The 19,017-nt window shown below is 40.7% G+C and overlaps 1 protein-coding gene across 1 annotated transcript; it reads left to right on the top strand.

The window, feature by feature from the left end:
- Positions 1–10,441: 10,441 nt before the first annotated feature.
- Positions 10,442–11,827, top strand: TCEAL2 (transcription elongation factor A like 2). The gene is given in 6 exon segments (XM_032331778.1): positions 10,442–10,494; positions 10,819–11,141; positions 11,215–11,284; positions 11,287–11,486; positions 11,489–11,522; positions 11,525–11,827. Coding segments are annotated over 5 exon segments (672 nt in total). The 5' UTR covers positions 10,442–10,494; positions 10,819–10,844; the 3' UTR covers positions 11,596–11,827.
- The last annotated feature ends 7,190 nt before the right edge of the window (positions 11,828–19,017 follow it).

Raw genomic sequence — 19,017 nt, forward strand, 5'->3', positions numbered from 1 at the left:
GAGCACATACCTCAGTATTATCAAAACCATCTATGAAAAACCCACTGCAAATATCATTCTCAATGGAGAAAAACTGAAAGCTTTTCTGTTAAGGTCAGGAACATGGAAGGGATGTCCATTATCTCCACTGCTATTCAACATAGTACTAGAAGTCCTAGCCTCAGCAATCAGACAACAAAAGGAAATTAAAGGCATCCAAATCGGCAAAGAAGTCAAACTATCATTCTTCGCAGATGATATGATACTATATGTGGAAAATCCCAAAGCCTCCACTCCAAAACTGCTAGAACTTGTACAGGCATTCAGTACTCAGGATATAAAATCAATGCACAGAAATCGGTTGCATTTCTCTACACCAACAACAAGACAGAATAAAGAGAAATTAAGGAATCAATCCCATTTATAATTGCACCCAAAAGTATAAGATACCTAGGAATAAACCTACCAAAGAGGCTAAGAATCTATACTCAGAAAACTATAGAGTACTCATGAAAGAAATTGAGGAAGACACAAAGAAATGGGAAAATGTTCCATGCTCCTGGAATGGAAGAACAAATATTGTGAAAATGTCTATACTACCTCAATCAATCTACACATTTAATGCAATTCCTATCAGAATACCATCCATCTTTTTCAAAGAAATGGAACAAATAGTCCTAAAATTTATATGGAACCAGAAAAGACCTCGAATAGCCAAAAGAATATTGAAAAAGAAAGCCAAAGTTGGTGGCATCACAATTCCGGACTTCAAGCTCTATTACAAAGCTGTCTTCATCAAGACAGCATGGTACTGGCACAAAAACAGACACATAGATCCATGGAACAGAATGGAGAGCCCAGAAATAGAACCTCAACTCTATGGTCAACTAATCTTCAACGAAACAGGAAAGAATGTCCAATGGAAAAATACAGCCTCTTCAATAAATGGTGTTGGGAAAATTGGACAGTCACATGCAGAAAAATGAAATTGGACCATTTCCTTACACTACATATGAAAATAAACTCAAAATGGATAAAGGTCCTCAATGTGAGAAAGGAATCCATCAAAATCCTTGAGGAGAACACAGGCAGCAACCTCTTCGACCTCAGCCGCAACAACATCTTCCTAGGTACATCGCCAAAGCCAAGGGAAGCAAGGGCAAAAATGAAGTATTGGGATTTCATCAAGATCAAAAGCTTTTGCACAGCAAGGAAACAGTTAACAAAACCAAAAGACGACTGACAGAATGGGAGAAGATATTTGCAAACAACATATCAGATAAAGGGCTAGTGTCCAAAATCTATAAAGAATTTAGCAAACTCAACACCCAAAGAACAAATAATCCAATCAAGAAATGGGCAGAAGACATGAATAGACATTCCTGCAAAGAAGACATCCAGATGGCCAACAGACACATGAAAAAGTGCTCCATATCACTCGGCATCAGGGAAATACCAATCAAAACCACAATGAGATATCACCTCACACCAGTCAGAATGGCTAAAATTAACAAGTCAGGAAATGACAGATGCTGGCGAGGATGTGGAAAAAGGGGAACCCTCCTACACTGTTGGTGGGAATGCAAGCTGGTGCAACCACTATGGAAAACAGCATGGAGGTTCCTCAAAATGTTGAAAATAGAACTGCCCTATGACCCAGCAATTGCACTACTGGTTATTTACCCTAAAGATACAAATGTAGTGATCCGAAGGGGCACCTGTACCCGAATGTTTATAGCAGCAATGTCTACAGTAGCCAAACTATGGAAAGAACCTAGATTTCCATCCACAGATGAATGGATAAAGTAGAAGTGGTATATATACACAATGGAATACTATGCAGCCATCAAAAGAAATGAAATCTTGCCATTTGTGACGACTTGGATGGAACTAGAGGATATCATGCTTAGCGAAATAAGTCAATCGGAGAAAGACAACTATCATATGATCTCCCTGATATGAGGAAGTGGAGTTGTAACATGGGGAGTTAAGGGGGTAGGAGAAGAATAAATGAAACAAGATGGGATTCGGAGGGAGACAAACCATAAGTGACTCTTAATCTCACAAAACAAAATGAGGGTGGCTGGGGGGAGGGGGATTGGGAGAAGGGGGGTGGGGTGGGAGAAGGGGGGTGGGGTTATGGACACTGGGGAGGGTCTGTGCTATGGTGAGTGCTGTGAAGTGTGTAAACCTGGCGACTCACAGACCTGTACCCCTGGGGATAAAAATTTATTATATGTTTATAAAAAATAAAAATAAATAAATTTTTTTTTTAAAAAGTAGCACTCAGTACGTTAGTATATTCATGTAAAATTGGTGGACCTAGTAGAAAAAAGTGGTTTGTGACCATGATGAGACTGCTTTCATTACAATCATGGGGGCAGAAGCTTTAGTACAGTGGGATAATGTGTCAATTGGAGGTAAAGAATATTAACAGGGAATACAGAAAATGCTTTCAGGAACTTTGAAAGGGGAGAGAAAAAGATAAATACATAGATAATGGGAGATAGGCATTGAGAGAGAGGGATAATTTGCGGCTAAATGGAGATGAGGGGTCCAAAGAGGGTTTAAAAAATATTCAAGGCTTTGGAAGTTGAACAAGTTTAAAAGTGAATGTGAAAGGGTTCTCCATTCTCATATTTAATTCTCTTCCCATATATTCATGTCCCTTCTTACCCTCTTACTTCCACTATAGAATTAATGAGACACCTTTATTGGAATACTGTGGGTATTAAACTCAATGTATATTTAGTTAGTAAATAAAATGGGTATTTGTGTGACAAAGAAATTATAATAATTCTTTTTTTTTTTTTTTTTGTCTCTCAGGAAGGCAGCAGACAGCTGAAATACTAGTGTGATGTGTCTGGTTTGAGGACTTCACTGGTTACTGTGAGACAGGGCCAGGATTTTCCTATAAATGTGTGAAAATACTGAGCAGTCCAGAGCAGTAGTTGGGCAAGTATGATGTGCTGTTATGGTTCCTATCTCTCACTGAGCTCACCAGGTGAGTCAAAGGCCAGCCCGTCTTCCCAAAGTGGGTAACTTGATTAGGGTCTCTCAGCTCATAGCCATGATATTAAGCAGCTCTTATGAACTTCTGGGTCACCCAAGAAAGTAGAGAATTTCTATCCCTAAACCTTTGAACTCAAGACAAATCAGAAGCATATTTCCTCTCATGTATGGATGGTTGTATTGTCATTATAAGAAAGCAGTGAGAAATAACTTTTAACTTCTGAAACTGCCACCGAGAGAAAAAGATGGTACCCAATTGTGTTTATCAGGATAGGTTAATAGCATAGCATGCAATTCTAATTTTTCTTTGGCTTAATGTAATAGAAGTTTATTTTTCTCTCGTAAAACAGACCAACACTTCTATTCTTGTCAGGTAGTTGTCATGGATACCTTTCTTGTAAGTGGGGATATAAGGACCCAAGACCTTCCCTCTTGTGGTCCTGATATTCCCTTGAGCCTCAGATTCCTGTGATCAATTTCTTGTTGGCAGAGAGCAAGGGGCTCTTAGTGGTCAGGTATAGAAGTGGCAAACATCACTTTTGTCCACATTCCATTATTTAGTGTTTTAGTTCAAATTCCCCCAATAGCAGAATTCAGGTGTTGGTTGTTTATTTGGGAGGTGACCCTAGAAAGCAACAGTGAAGTAGGAGCCAGAATGGAGTCAAGAAAGATATAAAGCTAATATATTGATGCGTTATTGACATTACAGCTGTAGTTAAGTAATGGGTGCTAGGACTGGCTGGGACCTCTGAGAAGTATACAAAATGACTCTTATTAATGTCTGCCTAAAGGCTGAGAGGCTAGAAGTTTTATTCATCACTCCATTTTCTGTTGGTTAAGAGTTGTTTTGGGGTGCATTAATTCCCATCCAATTCAGGGATGTTCTTGTGTGGGGGTTAAGAGGACTGCTTGAAGCTAATGAGAAGAATTTGAAGGAGGAAAGTGAATGAAGGTGGCCTGCTTAAGGTAGGACACTGCTGCCATCAGTGCAAGCTCACAGGGAACTGCCCATGAAAGCTGCAGATGTGTGCCAAAGAAATGTAATAGGAGGCACCAAAATAGCTTGCTACACATGGACTTCACCTAATTACAAGGGAGGGTAAGCAATGTAGTATAACTGTGTGCTGTAGAGGAAAAGAAAATTGGAAACAATTTAAAAGTTTATAAAGTAGAATATTTATATTAATTTAATAATTTAAGTTTATAAAGTAGAATATTTAAATTAATTTAATAAAGTAAAACATATGAAATTTATATAAATTATGAAGCATATTAGCTAATGAAATGTTCTCTAAAACACGTTTTAAAAGGAAAAGAGTGAATTGCAGAGCAAGTCAAATAATATAATCCTGGATTTCAGGAGTGAGGTCAGCACTTGGGGAATCATAATTATATATATTTCATGAACTAATTGAAACTATTCATCAAGTAATAGAATATAGGAAAGTGATGAGGTCCAAGAATTAAATTAAATCTGGGCCATCCAGTATTAGGAGGACAGACAATATATATATTCTCTTGAGAGATAGATAGATGAAAGACAGGAAGGACTTTTGGACTGCTTTTTTATTTTATTCATTTTTGTTTTCTATTTCAGGCAATATTTCAGTGAGTATATTTTTACCAGCCTATTTTTGTAGAAATGAGAAAATTTCCCTATATTACATGCTTACATATATATTCCCTAAAATTTTAAAATCTCTCAAAAGTGTATGAGAATTCTCATTTCTTCATCTCACCTCTATACCTGGTGTCATCAGAATATTTAATGATCAGAATAATTAATAAATTAAATATTCATTTCTAACTGATAATGTGCTTCCATTTCCCATTTCTGTGATTTGTATTGAAATTGAATCTCTCCCTCTCCCTCACTCTTCCTCTTTCTCTCTCTCCACCCATACATATAGAGCTAATTTAAAACTTTTTCTTCCATGAAAATTTCCTCCATTTTATTGGGTTCTTTCTATACTTAATTTTTGTCAGGCAATAGGTGATAAAAGGTAATTTCAATGTTTTTATTTGCATTTCTTAAATTACTAGTGAGAACTTTTCTTTTAATTATTGACCATCTTAACTTTATTTGTGCACTATTTACAAAGTTTGTTCATTTTTCTATTTTGTTGTAGGGGCTCTTAAAGCATTGAGGTTAATACCCTTCACTGATACATAGATTCATTATTTCAACAGATATTTATTGGGTATTTATTATTTGCCAGACCCTCCAGCAAAACACCATATTCCAGATCTTTCTTCTGAGATGTAGATGCTTATACGTACTAGAAATGTCCACTTAGAGAAAGAAAGGTATTAGTATCCATACATACATGCATGAATTGCCAAGGAGAACATACACAGTTCAAAAACACTTATCCCTAAGGGCTGCATGATCATAGAGTAAAAAGGATGTAGTGTGTTATTTGAGGTGACTAGTAGCTCAGGATAAGGGTTCTTTGTTTTGTCATCTCTGTACTAACGGCAAGATTTTTAAAAAATTACACGTTTTTGAGTTTTCATTTTCTCATTTGTATTATGGGAATAATTATATCTATATCAGACAATTATTGTGAAAAACAAAGAAGCAAAATATTTTAGGGGCACTGAGTAGCTCAGCTGGCTGAGCTTCTGCCTTTGGCTTGGGTCATGAACCCAGGGTCCTGGGATGGAGCCCCCTGTGGAGCCCTGTGTGGAGCCCCTTGTCAGGCTCCCTGTTCAACTGCTTAGCAGGGAGTCTGCTTAACTCTCTCCCTCTGTCCCTCTCCCCACTCATGTTCTTTCTCATTTGCACACACTCTCTCTCTCTCTCTCAAATAAATTAAAATCTTTAAAAAAGCAAAAGATTTCAAGTGTCATGCACAACAAATGGTACATTTGATACTTCACTGATGTTAATTTCCCTCCTTTCTCACATCCATCCTTCCTTTAAAAATCTCCTTTAAATATCCTTTCCCATAACCCAAATAGCATGATTACATAATTATCATGTGAAAATGTTAAATGGAAGGGAAATGTACAAGTTTCTACTATGTATAACTTCTATGTATTCTGTGTACATAATCATTTCTATGTATTAGTGTGATTTCTCTGCTAATTTAGAGAAAAGGAAAATAGTCATTGAATCAGTTCTGAGGGTTTGAAAAAGGAAACCATCACCCCTTTCATTTTATTTCATATATTCTCCATACCACTTTTTAATAATGTATTATTTTCTCAAGAATAATATGTGTAATGTGACCAAGAAAGAAGAAGCTTTGCAAAAGAACTTTGCAGTAGAATATGGGGGGCCAGGCATAACATTAAGGGCTTGGCTTGAGTACATCCTTACCCTGGTGCTGGCCTTTTTTTTTTCTTTTTTATTTTGATAACAACTCTCAGATAGATGTAGGGTTTATTGAGATCCCGTCTGGGAAGGCATATATGATAAAATGTCATATAACGAAATGTTCACATACAATTAAGTGCATGTAAAATGGTGAAATTTGAATAAGTTCCATGGATGATATCAATGTTATTTTTCTGTTTGTGATATTGTACTGTAGTTACACAAGTTACCATTGAGGGAAAATGGGTAAAGGGCATAAGATAACTCACTCTTCTTGTTTCTTACAACAAAACGTAAACCTTGCTATGTGCCAGGCACTAGGCAGGTGGCTCTAGGATAAAAATACTTGATTTTCCCTTGATAGAAGGGTTACATGTTGACCTGGTATCCTTTATAGTTTAACAATTGTCCAATATCTTCATTTAAACAATGTATTATTATTACTAATATCTACATTATCTACATTAAAGTAAGCCAGAATGGGTTTAGAAGATGTTGTTTACTTGAATTAGTTTTCTAGGTCCACTGTTACAAATAAACATAAACTTGAAAACTTAAGACAATACTTATTTATTCTTTTCAAAGAGTGTTCCATTAAGTCCAATCAAAGTGCAATCAAAGCTGTTGGAGGCTTCTAGGAGAGGCTTCCCTTCCAGAGGCTCTAGGTAAAATCCATTTTTTCTTGGCTTTTCCAGTTCCTATAACTACAGTCCTTGAATCTTTTCTCCTTCCTCCATCTTCAAGGCCAGCAACTTAGCATCTTACTTCAGTTGTCACATTGTCTCTTTCCCTCATAGAAAGGTCACTTGAAATTGTATCTCTAGCCCAACTGGATAATCCAGGATACTCTCCCATCTCAAAATTCTTAATTTAATCACACTTGAAAGGTTTTTTTTTTCAATTAAACATAATTAACATAACACTTTCAAGGAAAACCTGCAGAGTTGTCACTGTTAAAATGAAGTAAACTCATGCAGGAACAGCTGCAGAGCTAGCCCCTTTTTGTTTAAAGTTGTAGTGAGAAAAACATTTGATGCTGTTACCTCTACTGGTTACATGTGATTAAGTAGTTGGGCCATGACCCATGCCAAGGACACTCAAAGTGCACGAGCATACTAGGCCATCAGACATAAGATCAGAGGAAAATATGGCAAACTATAGGTTTAAGTGTATGTGAAATGTGTGTGAAGTAAAGGCTGAGCTGTTCTGCTGTTGACCATGAAAATTATTGGTATGGTGGTTTTGTCATTTACTGTACTGTATAAATCTACATTTCTTTTATTGTTGGGATGATTATTTAATTTTTCAATAAGAAATGAAAGTACATATTGAATGGGCAATTCAATAACAAATTTCATTTTTTTAAGAAAGTTGGTGATAAACATTTATTGAACTAGCACAAAACATTTGCTGACATTTGCTATGCACTAAGGGAACTGTAATGACACTATTGACCTCATGAAAACCCAAATCTACAGACCTGCTGAAAAAAATTTGCATCTACATCAGAAGGTAGTAGGTTAATTAGTACATACAGATGTAGTTGTGCTGACTTCTCATCGTATGAACACAACTTCTAATTTAAATCAAATTATTTTTCTTCTAATTTAATTGCAAAAATCTTGAATTCTAAGTTGTTGTGTGCATGTTTAAAAACAGGAATGTAGCTGGTAATATGTTGGCTCTATTAACAAAAGAACTCAGGATACAATTATTGATGATAGTTTATTCATTTATTTTTATTGATGAAAATTTAAAACCAGTATCATAAATGATTAAAACAGAAAACCTATTAATACCAACAGTGTTTTGATATTACTTTAATCAAATTTATGGAATAATAACAAAAATGATCAAATGCTTTTGAGGTTCATATTCATGAAAGGGAAACATCCAACCTTGTTATGGATGACATTGTGAATTCAGTCAGAAATTCAACACATATAACACATTTGTTATATGGTGATAATGTGAATATACATTTTGGTAGACCAAAACATTATAGAAAGATCAATGTTTTGCTAAATTAAGAAATATGTAGCAGACATAGAATTGATTGTGTCACGCACAAAATTCATAACTGCTTAAACATGTGGCATTTTGCAAATCAAAACAGAAATTGAAGTTTCCCATATTTACACATAAAAACACTCATGCACACATATACTCTATGTGTGAGAGCGAGAATACACAGTAGAAGATACAATATTGGCAATTTTTTAGTTCTCTGGTTGGGTGATGGTTTCACAAATGTGAAAGAGGAAAAGGAACAAACATGGGTTACTAATAAGAGTGTCGTGAACCAAGGGTTAGGATGAATCTATGCTTCTGTGGTGCATTTTTAAAAATGTCTTAATGCTTCCCTTTTTTCTTTTTTAGCTGTCTGACATTCTACATGAGAACCGGTCCAATACTGGAGCGCAAGTTTCAAGTGTGAAGAGAAGTGAACAGAGAAGGTGAGAAGGAAGTAGCAGAAAAAAGGTTGGGGTGTAAGGATTTTGAGGTCCCTCAGGGACATTCAAGCAGTGGTATCCAATAGACAGTTGGCAAAGAGGGTCTGGGGCTATGGGGAGGGAACAGTCTGGAGATGGAGCTTTGAGAATCATCTGTGCTTAGGGGGAAATGAACAGAAATCATTCAGGGAGAGAGAACATGGGTACAGAGAAGAGGTCCAGGAACACAGCTGCTCAAGGTGGCAGTGCCGCTTCCTGGCGGTACTACTGCCTGGGCTCAGGAGTCAGGCAGAGCCGGACTTGAAAGCAGCCTGTGGGACTCGGTTGTTGAGCGCTCCTGGCAAAGTCGGGTACCGTCCCTGTGAACAGCGGTCACACCTGGCAATGGCGTACATCGCAGAGGGATGCAGTGCGAGGGCCTGAGATGCGCCAGGTAAAGCACCTGCGGTCCGGAAGCCTCCCGGCTCCTGCTCTCTCCTTGATTCCCCATTTGCCACTCGGCCCCCCACCGTGTGTGGCTGCTTGGTCCCTTGGGGATGGGGGGATGGGGGCGGGGTGGGGGACCGAGCTCGGGTGACGCGGCGCTCACGTGACTGGCTGGGCGCCGACGTGGGCAGCAGCCCCCGCGCCCGCCCGTTCACGGGCCCTGCGGTCGCGTCCCTGCGCCCTCCGCTCCCGTCGCCCGCGCGGAACCAGCTCCCTGAGCTGCCCAGGCGGCGGGCGAGGGGTGAGCGGGCTTCGGCGATCCCGACGAGGCGCAGGCTTGCCCCGGGCCCCGCAGGTCAGTGTGAAGGTGGGCGCTGCCGGCAGCCCGGGTCAGAGGTGGAGGTGGATGGGAGTAGGAACCCGGAGCAGCGCGGAGTGGGATGGGGGTCCGGGAGGTCGGTGAGGAGGGGGATGCAGCGTGGACGTGGGCAAGTGGGGAGGGAGCACCCCACCACCGCCTCCTCGACGCCCCTCCTCCGCGCCCTCCATCCATTTTTGGACCTGAAATGCGGGGAGGTGCCCCCGTAGTGCGACAGTGAAATGTAGACATATTCTAGAAATAACCCGCTCTCACACTCTGTACCTAACAGGAAATACTGACCTCTGCGCAAAAGGGGAGAGGGTGGGCGGCATGCCTGCAGCGGAGGAGGACACAGAGACCAAAACCATTTGGAAATCATCCTGGTCTGAAGTCTGAGGCCTGAAAATTAATGGCGGCTAGGATTCCGGGGAGGTAGGGAAGGGAAATGTTGTACGAGGAGGGCCCAGATTCAGGAAAGAAACCTTAGTAGGCTGAGTGCACAGGCCCTGTCCTTGTCACTGTCTGCACGTCTGGTGTCTGTCCCCAGTCTAGAAGGAAGAACCTGTCCAGAATCCCCACAGGACAGTGAAGGTGGAGAGGGGCACTGGAGAGTGGTGGGGGTTGTAGAGGGCATAGCTTGGCCAGAATTTGAGGCCCCCATTGCCCATCCCTCCACCGCATATATTGCACACACCCAGCCACACTGAAGGATGGTATAGAAGGTGGTAGGGCCTGCTGAGGAAATGGTTGGGAGGAATAGTGGGGTAAATAGTATACAGACAACACTTTGGAGGGCTGGGATTCAGAAAAGGGACCAGAGTCTTTGTGTATCCACTGAAGGCCCAGCCCACCTCTCCTGTCTATCTGCAGTTCTGTGTGTTTGTTTGTCAGCCCTCTATAAGGCTAGAAAAGGAAGAGATACCTGTTCTGAATTTCTGCAGGTCAGTGAAGGAAGGGGTGTCTGTACAGGGACTTAGAGTGGTGGGGAGTATGGACTGTACAGCATGGGTAGAATCTGGAGCCCCACTATCCATCTCCCAGCAGCTTTATACTTTACCACGCTGAGCAAACAAAGAGAAAATGGCAGGGCCTGACAGAGAAATGGTTGGCTCACCTCTGTGAGAGGAATGTGGCTGAAGACACACTTGGAGGACCAGGCCAACTTAAGGGAACTCAGAAAAGGGGAGGTATGTAAATACTTCCCAGACATGCATTCCATCCCCAAGCCCTCAGTTTCCCTTGTCTGCTCTTCCTAGGTCTCCCAGGACAGGAAAAGGAGGGGAATCTCAACATGGAAAAACTCTGCAATGGAGATGAAGGAATGCCTGAGAAACAAGGGAAGATGGAATACAAACAACAGCCAGAGGATGTGGGAAGGCCAGAATTAGCTTGTACTCTGGAAGACGAGGAAAAGTTAGAAAACAAGGGAAAGACAGAAAATGAGGAAATACTGAAGGACAAGGAAAGGCCAGGGAGTGTGGAAAAGCCAAAAGAGGGAAAGCCAGAGAACCTGGAAAAACCAAAAGAAGAAGGAAAACCCATGAGTGAGGGGAAGCCAGAGAGCAAGGGACAGCCAAAAGAAGGAGAAGCAGGGATCAAGGGAGAACCAAAAGAAATAAAATCAGAGAGTGAGGGAAAAAAATCAGAGCCAATGAAAAGAGGGAAAGTCAGAGAGCCAGGGAAAGCCAAAAGAAGACGAAAAGTCATCCAGGGAACCAAAGGCTGTGGGAAAGCACCAGCTGGGAATGATGTACCCAGGCAGGCCAAAAGAAAAACCAGCAAGGGGTTGGCTCAGTGTCTCAGGGAATATGAGGAGGCCATACAAAATATGCATTTGAACAATGAGGAGATGGTAAGAGAATTTGATGAGATTGGCAGGGTGGAGGATTAGGTGAAGGAAACCAGACAGAAATTGTGGGGGGGTGTGTGGTTATAAGGTCACAAAAACGTTTACAGGACCCTTTCCACCCTGGGGGCCAAGGGAACTCAGGGGTGAATGCAGAGCCCCACAGAGGGGCTATGAAGACATTCCTTTTGCGTAGTGCCCCTGGCAAGCATTTGCCAGGTCCTGTGCCTTAACCTTATGCTAATAATTTGCTTTAGCTGTCACTCTCATTATCAGCAGCCTTTTGAGCCAACTAGAACACTCTGTCAGTAGGGGTTTCCACCCATGTGCTTTGCAAGTCGTTTTAATTCTTGAAAAATAAAATAGCTTATAATATCATCTACAGAATCAGTCCACCTTTATAGAAAACATAAGTTTATATAGTACATCTATGCACAGGAAAAACAGAAACTTTCGTTCACCAAAAGGTTAACAGTCGTTCTCTGAATTATAAGACTGTTGGTGACTTATTTTCTTTGTTTTGTTTCTACTCATATTTTTTCCCTAAAGAACAAAGACTACTTTTCTCATAAAGAAATACTAAAATATAAAAAGAAAAATAATACACGAAAGAAATACAAAGATCTGTTCAGTGAGTTTATGAAGGCAACGGAGACACTTAAATTTCTTATCAGAACTTAAAACGATGTGTAAAGCTCACATTATCTCGGTGGAGGAGTCAAGATGGCGGAGAAGTAGCAGGCTGAGACTACTTCAGCTAGCCGGAGATCAGCTAGATAGCTTAAATAAAGATTGCAAACACCTGAAAATCCATTGGCAGATCGAAGAGAAGAAGAACAGCAATTCTGGGAACAGAAAAACAGCCACTTTCTGAAAGGTAGGACCGGCGGAGAAGTGAATCCAAAGCGACGGGAAGATAGACCCTGGGGGGAGGGGCCGGCTCCCGGCAAGCGGCGGAGCAACAGCGCACAAAATCAAGACTTTTAAAAGTCTGTTCCGCTGAGGGACATCGCTCCAGAGGCTACCCGGGGCAAAGCCCACACGGGGTCAGCCTGGCCTCGGGTCCCACAGGGTCACAGAAGGATCGGGGGTGTCTGAGTGTCGCAGAGCTTGCGGGTATTGGAACGGGAAAGCCGGCTACAGAGACAGAGCCGACAGTAAGCTCGCAGCTCGGTGTTACCTTGAACCGGTCGCAGGCTCAGTGAGCTCGGAGCGCAGCCAGAGGTCAGGCAGACGGGAGTAACTGAGCGCTGTTCTCTGAGGGCGCACTGAGGAGTGCGGCCCTGGGCTCTCGGCTCCTCCGGGCTGGAGACCAGGAGGCCGCCATTAGTATTCCTGTCCTCCGGAACTCTACGGAAAGCGCTCAGGGAACAAAAGCTCCTGAAAGCAAACCCGAGCGGATTACTCACCCCAGCCCCGGGTAAGGGCGGTGTAATTCCGCCTGGGGCAAAGACACTTGAGAATCACTACAACAGACCCCTCCCCCAGAAGATCAACAAGAAATCCAGCCGAGACCAAGTTCACCTACCAAGGAGTGCGGTTTCAATACCAAGGAGAGCAGCAGAAATCGAGAGGAGGAGAAAGCCAAGCATGGAACTCATGGCTTTTTCCCTGTGATTTTTTTTAGTCTTGCAGTTAATTTAATTTTTTTCTTTTTCATTTTTTTTTTTTTTTCTTGCCTTCGGGTAAATTTTTTTTTTTAACTGTTACCTTTTTCTTTTTTAACGATTTTTTACTAGTTTATCTAATATATATATTTTTTCTTTTTTACATTTTTCTTAGGTGTTTTCTCTTTTTTAAAATTCTTTTATTTTCTTTTTTTTTTCTTTCTTCTTCTTGTTTTTTTCTTTCTTTCTTTCTTCCTTTTTGAACCTCTTTTTATCCCCTTTCTCCCCCCTCACGATTTTGGATCTCTTCTAATTTGGTTAAAGCATATTTTCCTGGGGTTGGTGCCACCCTTTTAGTACTTTACTTGCCCCTACATATACTCTTATCTGGACAAAATGACAAGACGGAAAAATTCAACACAAAAAAAAGAACAAGAGGCAGTACCGAAGGCTAGGGACCTAATCAATACAGGCATTGGTAATATGTCAGATCTAGAGTTCAGAATGACAATTCTCAAGGTTCTAGCCGGGCTCGAAAAAGGCATGGAAGATAGTAGAGAAACCCTCTTGAGAGATATAAAAGCCCTTTCTGGAGAAATGAAAGAACTAAAATCTAACCAAGTTGAAATCAAAAAAGCTATTAATGAGGTGCAATCAAAAATGGAGGCTCTCACCGCTAGGATAAATGAGGCAGAAGAAAGAATTAGTGATATAGAAGACCAAATGACAGAGAATAAAGAAGCTGAGCAAAAGAGGGACAAACAGCTACTGGACCACGAGGGGAGAATTCGAGAGATAAGTGACACCATAAGATGAAACAACATTAGAATAATTGGGATTCCAGAGGAAGAAGAGAGAGAGGGGAGCAGAAGGTATACTGGAGAGAATTATTGGGGAGAATTTCCCCAATATGGCAAAGGGAACGAGCATCAAAATTCAGGAGGTTCAGAGAATGCCCCTCAAAATCAATAAGAATAGGCCCACACCCCGTCACCTAATAGTAAAATTTACAAGTCTCAGTGACAAAGAGAAAATCCTGAAAGCAGCCCGGGAAAAGAAGTCTGTAACATACAATGGTAAAAATATTAGATTGGCAGCTGACTTATCCACAGTGACATGGCAGGCCAGAAAGAGCTGGCATGATATTTTCAGAGCACTAAACGAGAAAAACATGCAACCAAGAATACTATATCCAGCTAGGCTATCATTGAAAATAGAAGGAGAGATTAAAAGCTTCCAGGACAAACAAAAACTGAAAGAATTTGCAAATACCAAACCAGCTCTACAGGAAATATTGAAAGGGGTCCTCTAAGCAAAGAGAGAGCCTACAAGTGGTAGATCAGAAAGGAACAGAGACCATATACAGTAACAGTCACCTTACAGGCAATACAATGGCACTAAATTCATATCTCTCAATAGTTACCCTGAATGTTAATGGGCTAAATGCCCCTGTCAAAAGACACAGGGTATCAGAATGGATAAAAAAACAAAACCCATCTATATGTTGCCTCCAAGAAACTCATTTTAAGCCCGAAGACACCTCCAGATTTAAAGTGAGGGGGTGGAAAAGAATTTACCATGCTAATGGACATCAGAAGAAAGCAGGAGTGGCAATCCTTATATCAGATCAATTAGATTTTAAGCCAAAGACTATAATAAGAGATGAGGAAGGACACTATATCATACGCAAAGGGTCTGTCCAACAAGAAGATTTAACAATTTTAAATATCTATGCCCCCAACGTGGGAGCAGCCAACTATATAAACCAATTAATAACAAAATCAAAGAAACACATCAACAATAATACAATAATAGTAGGGGACTTTAACACTCCCCTCACTGAAATGGACAGGTCATCCAAGCAAAAGATCAGCAAGGAAATAAAGGCCTTAAACGACACACTGGACCAGATGGACATCACAGATATATTCAGAACATTTCATCCCAAAGCAACAGAATATACATTCTTCTCTAGTGCACATGGAACATTCTCCAGAAGAGATCACATCCTCGGTCCTAAATCAGGACTCAACCGGTATCAAAAGATTGGGATCATTCCCTGCATATTTTCAGACCACAATGCTCTAAAGCTAGAACTCAACCACATTAGGAAGTTTGGAAAGAACCCAAATACATGGAGACTAAACAGCATCCTTCTAAAGAATGAATGGGTCAACCGGGAAATTAAAGAAGAATTGAAAAAAATCATGGAAACAAATGATAATGAAAATACAACGGTTCAAAATCTGTGGGACACAACAAAGGCAGTCCTGAGAGGAAAATATATAGCGGTTCAAGCCTTTCTCAAGAAACAAGAAAGGTCTCAGGTACACAACCTAACTCTACAGCTAAAGGAGCTGGAGAAAGAACAAGAAAGAAACCCTAAACCCAGCAGGAGAAGAGAAATCATAAAGATCAGAGCAGAAATCAATGAAATAGAAACCAAAAAAACAATAGAACAAATCAACGAAACTAGGAGCTGGTTCTTTGAAAGAATTAATAAAATTGATAAACCCCTGGCCCGACTTATCAAAAAGAAAAGAGAAAGGACCCAAATAAATAAAATCATGAATGAAAGAGGAGAGATCACAACTAACACCAAAGAAATACAAACTATTATAAGAACATACTATGAGCAACTCTATGCCAATAAATTTGACAATCTGGAAGAAATGGATGCATTCCTAGAAACATATAAACTACCACAACTGAACCAGGAAGAAATAGAAAGCCTGAACAGACCCATAACCAGTAAGGAGATTGAAACAGTCATTAAAAATCTCCAAACAAACAAAAGCCCAGGGCCAGACGGCTTCCCGGGGGAATTCTACCAAACATTTAAAGAAGAACTAATTCCTATTCTCCTGAAACTGTGGAAGGAAAACTTCCAAACTCATTTTATGAGGCCAGCATCACCTTGATCCCAAAACCAGACAAGGATCCCACCAAAAAAGAGAGCTATATACCAATATCCTTGATGAACACAGATGCGAAAATACTCAACAAAATACTAGCCAATAGGATTCAACAGTACATTAAAAAGATTATTCACCACGACCAAGTGGGATTTATTCCAGGGCTGCAAGGTTGGTTCAACATCCGCAAATCAGTCAATGTGATACAACACATCAATAAAAGAAAGAACAAGAACCATATGATACTCTCAATAGATGCTGAAAAAGCATTTGACAAAGTACAGCATCCCTTCCTGATCAAAACTCTTCAAAGTGTAGGGATAGAGGGCACATACCTCAAAATCATCAAAGCCATCTATGAAAAACCCACCGCAAATATCATTCTCAATGGAGAAAAACTGAAAGCTTTTCCGCTAAGGTCAGGAACACGGCAGGGATGTCCATTATCACCACTGCTATTCAACATAGTACTAGAGGTCCTAGCCTCAGCAATCAGACAACAAAAGGAAATTAAAGGCATCCAAATCGGCAAAGAAGAAGTCAACCTATCACTCTTCGCAGATGATATGATACTATATGTGGAAAACCCAAAAGACTCCACTCCAAAACTGCTAGAACTTATACAGGAATTCAGTAAAGTGTCAGGATATAAAATCAATGCACAGAAATCAGTTGCATTTCTCTACACCAACAGCAAGACAGAAGAAAGAGAAATTAAGGAGTCAATCCCATTTACAATTGCATCCAAAACCATAAGATACCTAGGAATAAACCTAACCAAAGAGGTACAGAATCTATACTCAGAAAACTATAAAGTACTCATGAAAGAAATTGAGGAAGACACAAAGAAATGGAAAAATGTTCCATGCTCCTGGATTGGAAGAATAAATATTGTGAAAATGTCTATGCTACCGAAAGCAATCTACACATTTAATGCAATTCCTATCAAAGTACCATCCATCTTTTTCAAAGAAATGGAACAAATCATTCTAAAATTTATATGGAACCAGAAAAGACCTCGAATAGCCAAAGGGATATTGAAAAAGAAAGCCAAAGTTGGTGGCATCACAATTCTGGACTTCAAGCTCTATTACAAAGCTGTCATCATCAAGACAGCATGGTACTGGCACAAAAACAGACACATAGATCAATGGAACAGAATAGAGAGCCCAGAAATAGACCCTCAACTCTACAGTCAACTAATCTTCGACAAAGCAGGAAAGAATGTCCAATGGAAAAAAGACAGCCTCTTCAATAAATGGTGCTGGGAAAATTGGACAGCCACATGCAGAAAAATGAAATCGGACCATTTCCTTACACCACACACAAAAATAGACTCAAAATGGATGAAGGACCTCAATGTGCGAAAGGAATCCATCAAAATCCTTGAGGAGAACACAGGCAGCAACCTCTTCGACCTCTGCCGCAGCAACATCTTCCTAGGAACAACGCCAAAGGCAAGGGAAGCAAGGGCAAAAATGAACTATTGGGATTTCATCAAGATCAAAAGCTTTTGCACAGCAAAGGAAACAGTTAACAAAATCAAAAGACAACTGACAGAATGGGAGAAGATATTTGCAAACGACATATCAGATAAAGGACTAGTGTCCAGAATCTATAAAGAACTTAGCAAACTCAACACCCAAAGAACAAATAATCCAATCAAGAAATGGGCAGAGGACATGAACAGACATTTCTGCAAAGAAGACATCCAGATGGCCAACAGACACATGAAAAAGTGCTCCATATCACTCGGCATCAGGGAAATACAAATCAAAACCACAATGAGATATCACCTCACACCAGTCAGAATGGCTAAAATCAACAAGTCAGGAAATGACAGATGCTGGCGAGGATGCGGAGAAAGGGGAACCCTCCTACACTGTTGGTGGGAATGCAAGCTGGTGCAGCCACTCTGGAAAACAGCATGGAGGTTCCTCAAAGTGTTGAAAATAGAACTGCCCTATGACCCAGCAATTGCACTATTGGGTATTTACCCTAAAGATACAAACGTAGTGATCCAAAGGGGCACGTGCACCCGAATGTTTATAGCAGCAATGTCCACAATAGCCAAACTATGGAAAGAACCTAGATTTCCATCCACAGATGAATGGATAAAGTAGAAGTGGTATATATACACAATGGAATACTATGCAGCCATCAAAAGAAATGAAATCTTGCCATTTGCGACAACATGGATGGAACTAGAGCGTATCATGCTTAGTGAAATAAGTCAAGCAGAGAAAGACAACTATCATATGATCTCCCTGATATGAGGAAGTGGTGATGCAACATGGGGGGTTAAGTGGGTAGGAGAAGAATCAATGAAACAAGATGGGATTGGGAGGGAGACAAACCATAAGTGACTCTTAATCTCACAAAACAAACTGAGGGTTGCTGGGGGGAGGGGGTTTGGGAGAAGGGGGTGGGATTATGGACATTGGGGAGGGTTTGTGCTTTGGTGAGTGCTGTGAAGTGTGTAAACCTGGTGATTCACAGACCTGTACCCCCGGGGATAAAAATATATGTTTATAAAAAATAAAAAATTAAAAAAAAAAGCTCACATTATCTCTAGGACTCATATTTAGGGGAATCAACCTGGCAGTTACTACAGATCCATTGCTGTAAAAGACAGTTTTGTCATTTGTGAAATGGGAATAATACTTGCCTCATAGGATTGCCGAGTAGAATAGATGAGGTGCTGAGTATGTGAACTGTGCTTGTCTAGTTTCTACCTTTTCTCCTACACTGGCAGGGACCAAGACCCCCCCCATCAGACACTTGGAAGCGGGATAAGGTACAGCTTACCTATGCTCAGAAATAAGGCCAAAAGGTGGGTGCCAGCCTCCCCTGGGTACTGCCATGTCTGCTGGATACTGTGCCTCTTCCCATCAGTTCTGCACACTCTTAAGGCTCTCACTGCTGCTGATGGGCTGGTGTCTGCAAGTTGACAAAGCCCAGTCAATTTCCCTGGAGTCCCCAGCAAGCCCCAAACCTGTCTCACACCATGTCACCTATAGAGGTGAGGATAAAGCCCTTTTCCTCTCTAGAGTTATGTTTACCCAAGTGGGTTAACAACTCAGTGATACTTTGGCC

The sequence above is a fragment of the Mustela erminea genome, chromosome X (assembly GCF_009829155.1).
Source record: "Mustela erminea isolate mMusErm1 chromosome X, mMusErm1.Pri, whole genome shotgun sequence".
NCBI lineage: Eukaryota > Metazoa > Chordata > Mammalia > Carnivora > Mustelidae > Mustela > Mustela erminea.